General features: G+C 33.5%; 1 protein-coding gene across 3 annotated transcripts in view; it reads right to left on the bottom strand.

Annotated features, from left to right (window-relative positions):
• Positions 1–3,853: 3,853 nt before the first annotated feature.
• Positions 3,854–18,255, bottom strand: part of LOC109089489 (RALY RNA binding protein like) — a 118,506-nt gene continuing 104,104 nt past the window's right edge. For all 3 annotated transcript variants that reach the window (XM_042714614.1, XM_042714616.1, XM_042714615.1), the window contains 6 exons: positions 16,787–16,834; positions 15,920–16,098; positions 8,518–8,631; positions 6,731–6,900; positions 5,343–5,377; positions 3,854–5,196 (listed from right to left, as the gene is read on the bottom strand). In XM_042714614.1, the coding sequence (XP_042570548.1) occupies positions 5,345–5,377; positions 6,731–6,900; positions 8,518–8,631; positions 15,920–16,098; positions 16,787–16,834 (544 nt within the window). In that variant the 3' untranslated portion in view covers positions 3,854–5,196; positions 5,343–5,344. The remainder of the gene's footprint in view (positions 5,197–5,342; positions 5,378–6,730; positions 6,901–8,517; positions 8,632–15,919; positions 16,099–16,786; positions 16,835–18,255) is intronic.

The raw sequence follows: 18,255 nt of genomic DNA on the forward strand, positions 1-18,255 counted from the left end.
GAAAAAAGGTGCTGCTTTTTTCACTTAAGACTCAAATTGATTTAGCTGCTCCATAGCTTGTAAAGAAAAGCGCTATTAATCTAAACCAGGGGTCTCCAAACTCGGTTCAGGAGGGCAGGTGTCCTGCAGAGTTTAGCTACTATTATACTGTATGTATCTTTAACTATTCCTTTAAGAAAACTGCATATCTTTAAATATGTAATATTATGCATTATATTATTTAGTCATTTAATTTTCTTGCCTTAAAAGGAATTGAATGTGATTTATTTGACATCTCCAGTATTTTTTATACAACTTTTGCATGACCTGTGTTACAAATCAGAGTGAAACGGCTTTTTTTTTCTGCCATACTTGCACAGCTTGACAGAAAATTGATATTTCTGACAAAGCCTGATGTGGATTTGTGTAGGATGGAGGAGGTACATCAATGCTGATTTGACCAGTAATCAGCGGTGTAATCATAGAAGATCAGGACAGCTGTATGTATTCTTGTGTGATTTCATATGAGTCTTGTTGAGAATAATCACAGAGAGTTGTGCTACCCACCGGCTGCTGCATTATTCCAGCCTTTTCTCCCTCTACACCAGCTACTTCACTCTCAGGCTATTTCCCTTCACCAGTATTGATTACATAAAGTCTCTGATTGCATAAAGACCCTTGAGATGTCTTTCTGTCGGGTACATGACCTGAAGACAGATGGAGAAAAGTCTGATCCTGGTGTCAGCTCTAGAAGGGGATCAACGTTGAGATTCCCCTCCTGACCTTTCACTGCTGTAGCCTTCAGTCATTATTATCTAGTGTCTCTCACAGTGGTGAACGTCTGGAGAAGGTATTACTCTAATTTTCACTTTATTGAGTTACATCTCACACAATCCAAATAGTCTTTTTCACTCCAGTAGCAGTTAGCTAAATTATGTGTTTAACTGTAGCAAGTTTTCTATTCTTTCCAACTGAGCTTTTGAACATCTGGGTCAACAGCTTTTGTTCCTCAGATGATAATTAAAACACTTGGCCTGAAGACTCTTAATAACTTAAAGTTGCATTAATAAATCTAAATGAATGGAGATTTAGCTGGTGAGTGGCAAGACTTAAAAATGAAAGAGATGCACGGTCTAACAACACATTGGTGCTTTCTTTGGCCTTAAGATGCAGTTTCAGTTCACTTTAACTTACTGTAAATGCAACCTCAGTTCACTTTAATGAAAATTTAAAGGTTCCTTTAAAGGTAATTTTTTATACCTTTATTCAAACTCAAAAGGTCACTTTACAATATTAAATCAAGTAAACATGACAGCAGGCAAATTCGTTAATTACATTAGTTAACAAACTAACCATGAAAAAAATAATCTGAAGCATTTATTAATGGTAATGTTAATTTCAACATTTACTAATACACTGAAAAAATGGTGTAGAAAAATTTCACTCAGAAATTGCTATATTTCACAAAAGCAGCAGCAAGTAACATTGAAGTGTTGTGTTATACTTTAAAAAATGTTTTGTTTTGTTTTTTTGTAAATAAAATAGGTTATTGGAGTACTATATCAGTTTTTCTACTTCATAATTTAAATGTTACTTGTCACTTCTTTGTTATTGTAAAACTTAGCAATTTCTGAGTGAAAGTTGTTTGTAGATCTATTTTTTCCAGAGATTAAATTACACTTGAACCATTAATTTCTGAAGAATGAATCTGTCTTCAAACTATTTATTTTATTTTTCACAATGAAATATGTTTCACAACAGGAGATGACCTTGACTTGTTTATCTGTCCCTTATTTGTCATGATATCATGCCTAACCTGCTAACGAGTGTGCAAAGATAATTTAAGTTGCTAAGTAATTGCTCATAGCTAAGATTAAATGTAATAGTTTAATTTCATAGTCAGCTCTAGATGACCTCTCAAAACACATTATTTATTTATTTAATTATTTACATGGCAGTGCAAGTCATTAGAAAACTTTGCACAGATTATTGTCATAACAACCAACTTCATTTGAATATTTTTCAAATAAGGCCTGTAGAAAAAAAGTGCATATCCAGCCCTGAGCTAATATAATATAAATGTTAATGAAGATTTGTGCAGTGAGCTGGGAGATGAGTATTTATAATGCAGCAAAACCACTTTAACTTTTGGATATGAAATTGGATATTTTAAATTCCTTATTTCTTTTCGTTTTTATTTTGCAGGAAGATATAGTAACACAGCTGACTGTAAAATAAATTAGGCCAAGACTGAGTAATGAAAAAATGTGACTATTTGGCGAATTCCTATCTGTTTAAGATGATATGAAATTTGAAACCTGTATAATTGTTTTCAGTCTTATTTGGGAATAGAAATGTGACTGGAATCCATCCAAATGCAAATTTTCCCCTCATTCATAATGCATCCATGTATAAAATCATGATAATTGGATTCTGAAACATATTTTGTAAACAACAAATGTCATGTCGTTGTGATTTTGTTTATGATATGAAAGATGAAGATCTGTCTGCAAATATGGCTGTCAAATACGCACAAGTCAGTATGACGACATAATGGTTATTTGGTCATTTTCTACATTTGTATTAATATAATTTATCAATCAAATTAGTGCTTTCTAAACAGCTTCTTTCATTTTAGTGGTAATTGTCTCATGAATATTGCTGAAATTGAGATCGGGAAGAAGTTAATACAATGAATTGATTCCATGTGAAGTGGCCAGTGGCCCTAATTAACCCAAACATTTGGATTTGATGTTGATTAATTGAATGTGTTTGGTTCACCATCTGCTACAGCTGCACTCAGGTGCATCCAAACCCAGGACAGGTGCTGCGATCCCTCCCCCACCAACCTCACATACACACAATACCAGTGCCAGCTTTCTCTGTCTGCACTTAAGAAGATTCTATAGGCTTAATGTTACTCAAAAGTGGCATTTTAAGGCAAACTATAATATTTTAATAATTACTCTAGTGTTTGAATGAAACACAGCCAAATTATTTCTGTCATGCGAATAGCCTTATGACCACCAAGAAAGTTTTTCTTTTATTCTTGAAGAAATAGTTCTCTCAAAAATGAAAATATTTTGAAATACCCTCAGGGCATTCAAGACGTAGATGAGTTTGTTTCTTCATCAGAACAGATTTGGATAAATTTAGCATTACATCACTTGCTCACCAATGGATCCTCTGCAGTGAATGGGTGCCGTCAGAATGAGAGTCTAAAAAACATCACAACTTCAAACCGTTCAGTCCTCTTTGAAAAATATTGCTTTCTCCAGTGAAAAAGTTGTCTTCTCTGAATCAGGAGAGAAATCTGCATAGATCAAGCACTGTTTACGAGCGGAACTGTTCTAAACAAATTTGTAGATGGATTTAATGTGAGAGGACAAACGGGATGGACTTTTTCACTGGAGGAAATGGTATGGATTTTGGACTATTATAATGTTTTAGCTGGAAGCAACGTTTAAAGTTAAAATGCCTTGATGGATTTTATTACGACCATGTAGCTTTTTGCTTCACAAGATATTAGTTGACAGGCTGGAATCATGTGGATTATTGTGATGTTTTTATCAGCTGTTTGGACTCTCATTCTGACAGCACCCATTCACTGCAAAGGATCCATTGGTGAGCAAGTGAATTCTACATTTCACCAAATCTGTTCTGATGAAGAAACAAACTCAATTACATCTTGGATGACCTGTGAGTATTTCAGCATTTTTTTTTTTCAACTATTTCTTCAAGAAAACTTGAACCCAATTTATTTACAAACTCATCTACATCTTGGTAAATTTTAATTTTCAAATTTTGTTGAACTATTCCTTTAAAACCAAATTTAGCTTGAATTTTAGTTATCGCATTTGATTCTGCTCTGCAATAAACATAGAAAAAACATTTTAATTTTTCGCAAATTTTATATAGTGATTGCAATGGCAGTATTTTCCTAAACCACAAAGCCTAAAGCCAGATAACAAATGAAACAACTGAAAATACATTAAAATAATTAACATGCAATCATAAAAATATCTTTACAATAGTTTACATTTCTATACAATATTAAGTAATTCAGTTATATTACTAGGTCTCTGAGCTGAGCTGTTATGAGACCAGCGACCTAAACCATATAGAATAGTTTTTCTCTCAAACATGACACAATAATCACATTTTCCCAATGGATCCATCAATCTTTTTCTCTTTTTTAAGCTATACACATCTTTCCACATTCTTATTTAAACCAACAAATTATGTACAGTAGCAGAATGAAAATGTCAGCGGAACAAATATGAATATTCTGAAGCTTTTTCTGTAAATCTGCCATACAAAAATAGAGTTCATTATGACACACTCCATACTGAATGACATCATAGAGAACAGAAACAGTGACTACTACATGTCGCTCTGATTTACACACAGCTATGCATGATAAAAACAAAATACAGTGACAATGTACGTACAATATCATCTTTACAGTATCATTACAAATTATCACACATTAAGACATAATTCATTTTGAAGTGTTACAGCGGTCTGACAATATTCCAATCATTCAGAAGTGTGTAAGTATAAGGAGTCTGATGAAACTGATGTGGCAGTATGCTTTCATTAAACCAAGTACTTAACTAATCAAATCAAAATGGGAATCAAAAAAATGATGTATATTTTAATCACAATCAGATTTTACAAAGAAAACATACTTTGAGAAAATGGGGATTTAAAAAAAAAAAAACAGATACAAAAACATCTAATGAAACATATTCATTGTCAGACCTCACATTTTAAAATATTTAAAATTCTAGAATTATTTCAATAAATTCCCTGTTAATGCTGAAGGTTTCAAAAATGCCATGTTACATTTTTCCGACATTTAAGGCTCATTTTCCACACACAGACTGTAAAATCCTTTCATCTTTGCTTAAGGAAAATTATCCTTGAGGGAAAAACCAAACTTTAATGTTTGCATGATGAACTTCAAAATTAAATTTGCACTTACTTGCCTTTTACAGAACATATGCAAATCATATATGATTGAATGTGCCAGATGTTATTAAATGAAAAACAGTGATATTGACTAGCAGATGCTAAACTTGTCAAAATATTTTCTCTGCATCTGATGAGCCAATCGAGAGCCTTCATGGCCTCTTTAAGAAGAGACGTCCGTCTTCACAGAGTTTCATGTCTTCTGTTCAGTGCAGAGCTGATTTCATCTCTGAATGCAGTACTCTAAAAACAAGACTGTACTGCACTTATTGCATTCTATGATCAATATAATTCATTAAATGACCGTTGAAATGATTCAGTGAATAAATGCATTAAGAATACATACTGTACATCTATGAAATAAAATACACAGAATAGAATCTACTTACCTTTAGTTGTCAATATCAGACACATGATTCTCCATCTGAAACACAAAAAAGAAAATCATTTTAGGAATACAGAATAGCTCAGCAAAATCTGAACTCTCAAATCAGAAATGCACTTTTATAGAACAATTTTGAATATAATGCTATGAGCAGTTTGTCTCACATAACCATACCAGAATATAAATAAAAGGAATATGTGCAGTAAATAAATTCTATTCTTTTGAACTATTAAGCAGCACAACTGTTTTCAAGATTGATAATAATAGGAAATGTTTCTTGAGCAGCAAATTATGAATGATTGAATGAAGACTGGATTAATGATGCTTAAATTCAGCTTGGTCTTCACAGGAATAAATTACATTTTACAATATATTACAATTGAAAACAGTCATTTTAAGTTTTAATAATATTTCACAATATTACTGCTTTTACATATTTTTGATCAATTAGATACAGCCTAATTTGAACATAAAAAACTTATTTTAAAATATTACCAATTCCAAACCTTTGAGCACGTAATTGTTTAGCATAGGAACTTTTTCTCCACAGATGACATTACAGTGAAAAGATTCCTTTTTTTTTTTTTACATTCTGATAATTATCAGTTTAGACCTATTTAATTATGGCTTTTTAGTGCATAGAATTATCCAGTTTATGCCCAGAAATCACAAACATTTTCATCTAATAGAGGTGCAGTATCTAACTTATATTGAATGAATATTAACAAAAGCTGCAAAGCAGATGCATAATGATAGTCAAGGTCAACTTCATCTTCTGAGAAAGAGCAGCTCAGGATCTCAAAAGACCTTGAGATTTACTCGTTCAATACTCACATTCAACATAATATATAAACAATCCTGTGACCTCAAGTTCCTTTTTAGAGAAACATATTAAGGCTCCAAAATCACTTCTCTAGAGTATCTTTTAAAAAGTCTAGCCAGTTTTTATTTGTGTTGCTTGGGTATCTGCTAAACCCAGCTGTGTTGGAGGTCACGCTCTGACCTGAAATGTCTGTAACATGCTGTTGGGAATCTTTCCAGCGGGATTTCGCCTTGACGTTTCCCTCCAGTTTAAGAAATGTAGGAGCTCATTAAAATACAGCCAGCCTATCTCCTCAGTGGGAAGCACATCCTAAATCTCAATTTGACTTTGCTGTTGGTCGCGGTGCTGCTGGACCTCAGTGTCTCCAGAGGTTCTGACACGATTTTAATTACAGCGCGTGACAGGTGAGGGTTAAGAGAGCAGGAAGCAGCCCAGCGGAGCCCTGTCAGCTTTTGCTCTCCCAGCCCTGCGTCTCTCATGTCTGCAGCCGTGAATAAATCTGCAGAATTAGCTTCAATGGGGCTTTCAGAGTCACTGCTGCCAGTAAGGCCCGCGGGGGGCCAACGTACCAGATCACTGCTGCCTTCCTCGTCGTAGTCATCCTCGCCACCATCCGTCATTTCTCCCGCCTCCGCGTCCATCTGTCCTTCTCCTCCCTCCTCTCCGGAGTTGTCTGCCATCTCTGATATCGACCCCTCGTGCAAAGAGTCGCAGTTATCCTCATATTTCCTATGAGGCTCTGAAGGAACGACACAGAGATATTATGACGATTATGCTTTATATCAGTCATTACTTATTTGCATAAGAGCAAAATTAGATATTTTTCACCACAAAATTATTATTATTTTTTTTCACAGAAAAATAAAAAAGCTGTCATTTAAAAATGTTTAAAATTTGGAATTCTAAACCTGTTCTAAACTAGACTTTCTTCCAAGCAATATGATATACGAATATTATATGCAAATATAATGCATTAATCCTTTAAAGCCTGACATATGAAATAATAGTCAGAATAATTTAGTTTTTTGAAACAGAGCAGGTTTTCTGAACTTTTAGAAATACATTTAAAAATTGCATGTTTATTTATTTTTTTTTTTTTGTTTATTTTTTTATAATATTTGTTTTTATGGATGTTTTTATTTAAAAATTGTATAGTATAATGCAGTAAGAATACTCAAGGAGGAAAAAGCACCTCGATTTTATTCTGAGTCCCAAACGGAGTAAAAATATGCATACTTGCTGATATTTATATGGCCAAAAAGTACACTGTAAAAAATATTTTTCAGAGTTGTAAATAAAAAAGTTTACTGGAGAATGTTTTATAAGAAAATATTATTTCAGTCTTTCTACTTCAAAATTTCACATTTACTTCTTGCTGTTTCTTTTATTTATCAATGTGATCTTTACAAAGTAACAGACAACTGTCATAAAATGTATATAAATCAGTTTTCAATCTATATCTCCTTATAATGTCTTACTATTATGATATTTAAATGCTAAGTTTTATGATCAAACCTCTATAGTTTGAAAACAAATAATGCAATGCAATGATGATTTAATTTATAATATTTGATACATTTTAAAATGATTATATATATATATATGACCACCATACGACCATCACGTTTTATATATATATATATATATATATATATATAATCACGACCTGATATTAGATGATTTAAGAAGTATACTAAAAGGCCTTTTACTTGCTTAAAAAGTATTTATATGTAACTATCAATCAGACAACAGAAGGCATGCAGTAGATTGTGCACAAAAGGTTTTTCTGTTAAATTTGAATCAGGTTGATCATTTAGAGGCCTTAGAAATTTGATAAATAAATATGATACAGTAGGCTTTATATTGCCTTGATAAGTTAGTAAGAATGTTTTTTGTTGTTGTTGTTGTTATTATTTAGTATGGAAAAAAAGGCAGAAGGAACATTTTTAAAATGTCACCTTTTGTGTTCCACAGAAGTCAGTCAGTCATATGGGTTTGGAATGACATGAGGGTGAGTAAATGATGAAAGAACTGTGATTTTCTTTTTCTTGAATCTGTATGGATTAATGCAATAGACCAAAAGTTTGACTCGTGAATGTGAGACTAGCGTTCTGCAGTCTGCTAGATGAAAACAGTTCTCTCATCTCCTGGCGAACAGAGCGAAATGGGATTTGCTATAGTAAAAGATTGCCTGTATAACAGTTCTGACAAATTGGCTGCTGTCTCCTCGCCTGTCACAGAGATGGATAGCGCATATACACTCCCAAAATTTTTTTCTCTACAGCCGATGTTAGCAACCTTGTCCCGCTGGACTGGATTTTATTCCTGCTCTCTTATAGTTCTCTGTCTGTCTCACCGCACTCAGATCTCTGCTGTTTCTCAATCTTCTCCAGGCGGCCCAGAAGAGAGTCGATCTTCATCTTGATCTGAGTCAGTTCACGTTTGATAGTCTGGAGTTGATCGGACTTCACTGCAAGAGAAGAAAATGCAATAAAAACACACATGAGACAAGATCTGAGGAGATGAGAGTGTATCCTTGCTCATCCTATATATCACCGCAGATAGTTCATGTCTGAAGACTCGTCCAGGGCTGCTGCTGGTTCTAAACTGAGAGTTCAAAGAATTCCCTTTACTGCTGTTTTTAATTTACCGTTATCCTTAATCTCATTCTGACACTGCTTGATATCAGCCAATGCAAGCAAGACTGGTTTTCTCCACGTGCTTTCATGGACTTGGCTTTTAACAGTCAATAAAACTTAACAAGACCTGTTTTTAGCCTGAAATACAAATGATCAAGTTTGAAGCATTTTTTCTGATTATTTACTTATTAAAATAATGCTTCTTTTGGAGATATATTAGCGTGCTGTTTATTGTATACTGCAAAATATACAGTATACTAAGTATTTCACATACTATTTAAACAAACAAATATCAAATATTTGAAAAGTAATAACACACACACAGACACACACACGTATATATATATATATATATATATATATATATATATATATATACACACACACACAAACACAAGCACACACAAAAAGAGTAAAAAAAATATATATATTATTTGCAGTTGTGAATAAAGATGATAAGATTCTGTTTTATAAGAAAATACTGTTCCAAGTCATTAATCAAAACATGGAATCATGGGATAACTCTCCATTTTCAACCTATTTCGTGTCCTAAAATTGTTAATAAATGGAATATAAGTCTGATAATTTGCAGTTTAGATCTTAATCTGTGTAAAATATTAACTTTAGGTTATGTATACAGAAAATGCAAGATTTTTTTGTTTTGTTTTTTAGTGTAAAAACAATTTTATAATGATAAACTTTAATACTAAATTTGATAATAAGCTAATGTAGTATTAAAGTTTATCATTGTAAAATGACGTTTTTACACACACAAAAAAATAATAATAATTTGCAAGTAAATTTTAAAAATAATTACCAACAAACAGCTAGTAACACATTGAATTAAACATTAAATTTTGAAGTAGAAGGACTGGAGTAGTATTTTCTTGTAAAACATACTCTGATAATCTTTGCTTTATTTACAACTTCGAAAAAATCATTTTATACAGTGAAGATGTTTGTCTTAAGTAGTAGCAGACCAGATCTATAGCCAGGTTACAACTGAAGTTGTAGTTCAGCCCCAAAGAAGAACTAGGCAGTTGAAAATCTTGCATCATGACCATTGAGTCATTTAACCACTGGTCACTCTCTTCAGCCATGAATCCACTACATCACATGGGATGAAAAATCCTGCTAGCTTAATTCATGCTGCTAATTTCTGTGTATATTCAGTGCTTTAAATAGGTCCACTGCATTTTTTATCTGACAGCTGTCAGATTAATCTCCTTCAGATGACTACACCATTGAACGCACACTGAATCTAATAATCAGCAGGCCTCTCTGGGCAGGCCAGAATGACCTTGGTCATAAATGAAAACCCAAATAGGCCAACACCGGATCAGTTTAAAAATATGGAAATAGTTCTAGACATCTTTCAGAATTACTTGATGTAACTTCAGACACATGTGGGTGGAATGTCCTGCTTTCGTGTGTTTTGAAATCAGCCCAAAACATCACATTATGTAGATCAGTGTTTGCATGACTCTTTGTTATGCTAATAGGTGGTGGTTAGTGAGTCAAGGAATCATTCATTCAAATGACTTATTAAAAATGCTGATTAATTCGTAAACAAAAACAGAAATAAGAGTGTGTCACTGAATTATTTGTTTCAAATTCGATTCATTAAAAAACACAAATTCAGGAGCAAAACATTGAATAATTAAATTAACCGTTCCATTCAAAAACTTTAAATTATTCGTTAACTAAACAACAGACAGTATGAGTGAATGAGAGGAGAATGAGACTGAATTTAAGAATAATCCTTAATTCAACAGATTAATTAAAAAACAATAATTAATTCAGGAACTAAAAAAACGACTGTCTTTATGATTAAGTCATTGAATCATTCAACTGATCTGTTCAAAAGCATTCAGAAACGAAACAACACTTTTCTTTTCTGAATGAGTCATTGAATCATTCCTTCAAGCAATTTGTTTAAAAATGCTAATTAATTTGTGAAATAACATACTATATTCATATGAGAGAGTCACTGAATGCAACCAATTTGTTCAGAAAATACTAATTCATGCAGGAACTAAACAAGGAGCTTCTTTATGAATGAGTCCTTGAATCATTCATTCGATGGATTAATGAATTTTTCATTCTAGAGATTAATTCAAAAACTCAAGAGACTGTTTTTACGATTAAGCATTTTAATCATTTAAACTATCTATTCAAAAACATTCTGTTTCATTCCAAAACAAAACAGTCATTGAATCATTCAAGCAATTTGTTCAAAAAAAAAAAAAAAAAGCTAATTAATTTGTGAAATAACAGGTTGTCTTTATGTGTCACTGAATGTTTCTTTCAACCAATTTGTTCAAAAATACCAATTCATGCAGAAACTAAATTCTTTATGAATGAGACCTTGAATCACTCATTTAATGGATCTATTTAAATACCTTTATTCATTCATAAACAAAACAACAGACTTTATAAATGTGAATGATTGAATCATTCAAACAAATTTGTTTGTAAAAGCTAATTCATTCAGGAACACAACAAGTGACAGTCTTTATGAATGAGGTATTTAATAATACACAAAACAATGAATCATTCAGGACAAAAAAGGACCTGGCATTTTTGTTTTTAAATCAAAGTTACTGCTTTAATATGCTGAATGACAATTATTAGACAATGCAGTGTGGGTTGAATGGACCTCTATGAAAAACCTTCAGCAGCACCTCTTGACACGGAAAAACCTGCTTCTTCATGATAATTGGAGCTCCAGGATACATATAAATGCTTTGTTGAAAAATTCATTATTTCGTATTTTCCAGCATTTTTCAAGCCGTTGCTCTCCTTGAGCAAGCTGAAGCTTGTGGTTTTGCTGTCACCGCCTTCAGCCCTGATAACACAGCGTGACCCAGCACTGCTGTCACACCGCTGCCAGCTTTTCCACTACCTCGCAAAATGGTGTCCCCTGCCATCACCCGCCCGAGGCAGAAAGCTCTGTGTGTGTGTGTGTAGGTGTTTAGTTGACAGAGCGTCATATCTACTGAAATTCAATGAACATGTCTGTGTGCAACCATTCAAATTGCTCCAAAGCTCCAAATACAACACACGTCCAGAAATTGCCTTCAAGCTTTGCGAACGTGAATTCTGAAGGAGTTGTAATCTGGGCAACCTACAAAACACCAGCTGAGCATCAATTTGATCATAACGGCTGGGAAAACTTTCTCTTTTTTCACTTGTTTTAAGCTGTTTCCTTGTGATTTTTTTTTAGAGGATGTGTGACGTGGGGTACATGAAATGCTGTGGATTATGACACACACATGTTTTTTTTTTCCAAGATCAAGATTCTAGACTAAAATGTAATGGAAAGTCTAGGGGAGACTGGGGCTAGTTGTCACAAGCTATATCTCAGTAACTTTAAGGTCTTGACTTCTAAGCCCTCTTAATTATAGCAATTTTTGATTGCAACACCATAATATCATATCTTTGTATAAGTGCTGGGTAAATAAGTGAACACAATGAAACACCCCCACCATATATTCAGAAGAAAAGTCAGAGTCTGTATATAATGAAGGCAGACTTTAACCGAAAGGTTAAATTGTGTTTTCAGAACAAAAGCATTTTTCTGTAAAGGTCATGTTGGAGTAAGTTGTCAAATGTGTTTTAAATGATATTTTTATGTTATAATGTTATTTGTTTTTTAAAGAAATAAATTCCTTCATTCAGCAAGGATGCAATAAATTGATCAAAAGTGACTGTAAAGATTTATAATTTCAAAAATTAAAATAAATATTATTTTCATTAAGAATATGTTTTCAGCATTGATAATAATATGAAATGTTAAAACAGCAAACGAGGGATCATGTGACACTGAAGACTGAAATAATGATGCTGGAAATTCAGCTTTGCATCACAGGAATGAGTGACATTCTAAAATATATTAACGTAGAAAACAGTCATTTTAAATTGTAATAATTTCACAATATTAGTGTTTTTTACTGTACATTTGATCAAATTAATGCAGTCTTTGTGAGCATAAGAGACTTATTTCAAAAACATTTTTAAAAATTTTACAGACAGAAATTAAACAGCAATGTACTTAACCTGAGAAATATTCAGTGGAGTAAAAGGTTTGACCACTAGCCCCGATCTGCCCTATTTCTTAGGTCTTGAATTACCTTTTTGATAGCACTTCAGTTTAAGTGGTCCTTATAGTGTGACAAATTAAAAAGTCCAAACATTTATGCATGCTCATGGCATTAATATGAGGCCACAAAAGCTTCATGCATAATAGAATTAGCAAAATCCTGTTTAAAATGCTGAGGTTGCTGTACAGCATGTCACAGCGCAAGTCAAATTCCCAATATAATTTCACATACAGACACAAATAAAACAAGTTTTTCTATTCATGTCACTCTAGTTTGTGGCTGACCTCTATTTGGGACAAAAATTGCAGTAGTTGTGTTTTCAGGTCTCCTCTATGTAGCAATCAGTATTTTCTGGTGGCAATGAAAAAACATCATAATTTTAATCTTAAACAGAGAACAACTGCATTTTCTTTAGCAAAACATGAAGCAGTTTTGAGAAAAACAGCCAAAGTAAACTTTTCGAGCCAAATTAAAAGCTATTTTGGTGCAGTATAAAGCTAATCTCCATTTTCCGCTGTGAAGAGAAGGGAGATCTCCCATAAACAGTAGCACTTTTGTGTACATGCCATGGATATTTTTGCTTGTGAATTGCACTGATATAAGAAAAGCCCCGGAGAGGCCACAGCACTACAGCTAAGAGCATTAGTGTCAGGCACCATGGCTAATCTTGACTTCTGAGCTCCATGCTCGGAGGAGATCGCAGGATGCTGACAGATGCTGTGAAAGCTGCTACTTGTGGGTTAGAGATCAAATCTGAATTAGTGTTATGAATTCAAATTTACAGCACAACCGCATGATGTTCTGTCTTGCCGTTAGGCTCGCATTCATAGAATTAAAGGATCATATCAGACGGCCGTAAGTCTCGGTCTCAGAATGCTCTGTTGTTACAAAAATTAATATGTTCTTGATTTTTTGCTCCCATGAAATATAAAAAGTCTCTTTTTCACTCTGTGTAACCTGTAAGAGAGAGCTACTGTACTGACCGACATGTTTCGCCTGTGCCAGACAATAAACCAGCAGTTGTCAGTGACGAATAAAGCTCATGGACTTCATACAGTGTGCAACAGACTGTCAATGCCAGAGTTCAGTGATTTAATGGTGTAAAGTGCATTGTGGATCTGTGGGAGCGATTCCTGCAACATGCACTGTATTATTAATGTCTTTATGCACCGCATGAATGTCATTGCTTTACACACCAAAATGCCAAGTCAAGTTGCATTTACAATCTTCAAGCAAGGCAAGTCAAATTAATTTGTATAGCGCTTTTCACATGGTTTCACAGCAGCTTTACAGCTTTTCATGATGTTAATGTTTATGGAATCTTAATACCTTCATGTCTTATAGTTGCATTTAGCATATAAGAGCAGGGCGATAATAAAGTTTTCATTTTGCGATACAAGCAATCAAGCAGTTGAGATTTGCTATATAGTGTATATCACCGGTATACTGTATGTATTAGGGATTCACCAAAATTTTTGACCGATCTCAAAACAGATTTTGGCCGAAAGAGAAAAATGGTTGAAAATATATGCCACACTCCCAGCAGTGTTCTGCATGCAGGTTTCACTCTCCCTCTAGTGTGTTGTGCCGCTCTGCTCAATATTCCGCTCTATGAATCTGCTTTCTGTTGAGTTGCTCACGGCCCATGTGAACGCTCCATTCATGTACCGCTCATGCTCATCGGAAAAGCAAAGTCTGCTCAAATAATGCACTGACAGGAAATTTTTATGTAATAAAATTGTTCCTGTTTGCAATTGCGCTACTGTGCTGTAACAGTGTAGTACAGCTGTACTGGGCAACGCTGGTAAAATGACGCTACCCTCTCATTCACTGATCTGCTCCCAGCTATGCTCTACTCAGATGCTGTGTATAATAATAATAACTTTGTAGGAATATACATTATTTGGATAATTAGTAAAAAAAAAAAATTTAATCTGATTCTGTTGCACAGAACCGAATAAAAATTATATATTAATATGTAATATTGATATATTTTCTATCCAATTTTATGGTTTTACTTTCCATTTGGTTATTTATTTGCTTTTTATTGCTATTATTAAAATTATTAAAATCATTAAAGTAAGTATCATTGAATAATAAGTTTGATAATAAGTATCATTAAAATTATTGAGTTAAATGAAAAAGTCTTACTAAATTATTTTATATTACTTAATAAAATAATAAATAATTATTAAAAAGCATTTTCGGTTTACAGCCAAATGCATCCAGAATTTTCGGTTTCAGCCCAGAATTTTTATTTTGGTGCATCCCTAGTATGTATGTGGATAAAGCTCGACATACTTATATATCCAAATTTATATAAAGAACTGAGCAAAAATAGTTACATCTGCAAAAAAACAAAAAACAAAAAAACAATCAAGCGGCTGAGATTTGCTATATAGAATATATTGCTTTCCTTGAGTAAGACTAAACAGTATGTACGTATACAGACCAAGCTGGACATACTTACATATTCAACTTTATATAAAGAGCTAAGTGATAATATACTTACATTTTGTAAAAAAAAAAAAATAAAAATCCAGCAGTTGATAATACATAATATTAATTGGATATATTTATATTAATATATTATATATCCAACAATATAAATATATATTATTTGCATACATGTACAATCAAGTCCATAAAGTATTGGACAGTTATTATATTATTTAATTATTGCAGCATTTTCTGTGCTTTTTAATGCAGTTTAAGAAAACAGAATATCTTGTTTCTATACAGTTAGCCTGAAATAGTGTTTGTTTATAACTGCATGTACTGTGATATTGGTTTCTGTGCTTTCAGACAGGCTGAGAGGAGAACAGGACAGCGTGTACTATTGTGAAGAGAGAGGTGCAGCATGTCTGTGAGAAATCGAGCCATCATATATTTGCACTCCAACAATAAATGGAAAAATTACATATATTTTTTCTTTCTTTCCTTAAAAATGATCTAAAGTGTTTACAAAATAAAATAATGACAGCAAGGTATTTTGTGAAATTGTAAGCTGGCTTACATTTCAGCCCAAAGGAGAAGGACGATGATGATGTTGGGGGTCTTGAGGAAGAAGAGGATGAGGTTTTAATAGGGAATGAAGTCTTCCCGCGTCGAGTGGATGGAAGCACCACTCGTGAACGCTTCAGAGGAATCACTGCCCTCGGAGGAGGAGCCGCCCGTCCGTGATAGTCAAAGAGCCTAACCGGATAGAAGAACAAAAGAAGATGTGCAGAGTTTAGAACATCATTAACACTCAAAACCAGGCTTTTGATTCTGAATTATATGGCTTTCTAAAGGTTTTTCACCCCCGAAAACATTTCTGACTCCTGGTTTCTGGTTTCCTTGCAATTAGTGGAGCTACTTTTGAAATTCATCATCATGGCAGGTGAATTTTTTAAAAGAATTTAGAGAAAAGAATGAGGGTACAAGAAAATGTCAAACAAAGGCACATGCCCTTGCTCTCGCATCAATCTCTCAAGGATATTCACAGCTCTCCACCCAGCTGACATTTAGTAAATGTCTCTGCTAATGAAAGATGAGATCAAAAGAAGGAAATAAAATGAATGAAATAAAACAAGGTTTTCTAGAAATTTAGCTTATGAATTTTTATCTGCTTTCTCTTAAATTCTTTTCAAGGACAAACTGTAGGTGGTGTTTAAGATAAATAAAATGATTGATTTCCTGTTGATGTCTTATTTAATTACTTTCATATATTTGTACGCATCTTTTCACCAAAAACATAAATAAAAATTATACGCAGATATTTGACAAAGCTTCAAATAATGCTATTTGAAAGCAGGAAAGATCATGCCCAAACAACTGCTGAAGGACTCAAGTCTTTCAAAATGTGTGCAATCAGATTAATGGTAAATAAATGCATACATACCTATTGTAGAAATCATCCCTGTAGTAATCATAATCAAATTCATAACCACTGAAAAAGACAAAACAAAGGCACAGTGTAAAGTGTGATTTGCAATGTCAAGATGTGATGGAGGGGACATTAGCTCTTTGATTTAGACTTATATTTACAGCTCAATTGATCTGACAGGAAGATTTTACACTTTTGAACACTAATCAATTTATACCTGAGATTTAAATGTGTATAATGTGATGTGTTTTGTGTGAAATTATATAAATTGTTTGGTTCAAACAATCTGACATTACAGATAAATCAATAATATCTTCAGCCTGCAGACAGAATGCAGAGCTCCCATAAACACAGTTTCTCATCAGTTACAGCAGATTTTAAGCAAACGGCTGCGTTTAATAATTACAGTGAGAACCTCCCAGAGTTAGACTTGGGCTTGTTTTAGGTACTGACAGTGAGACAGACAATCTCCAGTTTGTGTGTGACCCCTCAACCAGTAAACTTTGTGTGAACCCTTTAGAGCACCAGCAGCACCAAACATCTCTTCAGAAGACTTATAATGTCAACTGACTAGATAAGCAATAGGGATGCGTCTTCAGTCATTTTTATCTCATGTACAGTGGAGTGCAATAGAAAATGAATGAAAATGCTATTTAGAATTCTTTCAGAGCTTATATTTTCAGCCTGACAATTTGAGCCATAAGTTGAACTGAAAATCAATATGAATTTCAGAATGACTTCGTATATATAGTTTGTCTTTTGCTTTAAAAACAGCAGCACTGGAACCAACATGAAGAAAATCTAATAATCAAGTTCTGTAGTATGATTTGAAAATGTGAAGAAGAGCATCTTGTGCTACAGAAAGTCAGAAAGGAGTTCATATTAAAAGCTCATTTGATTAGCCAGAAATATTGTTGTTGAATCTTACATATTTGCTTTTTACTGCAATTTTTTGTGCTATAGGCTGGCTGAGCATCCTGGCAGGTCAAACAGAAGATGGCATGCTCTCCAGTGTTATTTATTGTAAATCAGTCTCTCATGAGAATCACTGCACAGTGCACAGTGTTTTTTCCACCAAACTTCCAGGCATCTAAAATCACTTACACCAATCACAATACTGTACAACTCTATACCTGACATATCATGGGGCTTTGAAGACTTGCAGAGTTTGAACAGCCTCTCCCTGGTGGTTATAGCATGAATAAAATCTATGAATATTGTACATACGATGAATAAATTCATGAACCAATTTAGGCCTAAGTTTTCCTCTTCTCCCCATAGTATCTTCTCAACATTCCCCACACATACACATTTACCCACATATACATTAATATCTGTCAAACCATACACGTAATTATACACAAATACATCCATCTCTGTCAGATCATTCACAGCCATTATACAGATATACATTTATTTCTGTCAAATCATACCTTACACCTAAGGCCTAAACCTGCCCCTCATCTTCATCATCTTAGCTTACA

This window comes from Cyprinus carpio, chromosome A24 (genome assembly GCF_018340385.1).
Source record: "Cyprinus carpio isolate SPL01 chromosome A24, ASM1834038v1, whole genome shotgun sequence".
Taxonomy (NCBI): domain Eukaryota; kingdom Metazoa; phylum Chordata; class Actinopteri; order Cypriniformes; family Cyprinidae; genus Cyprinus; species Cyprinus carpio.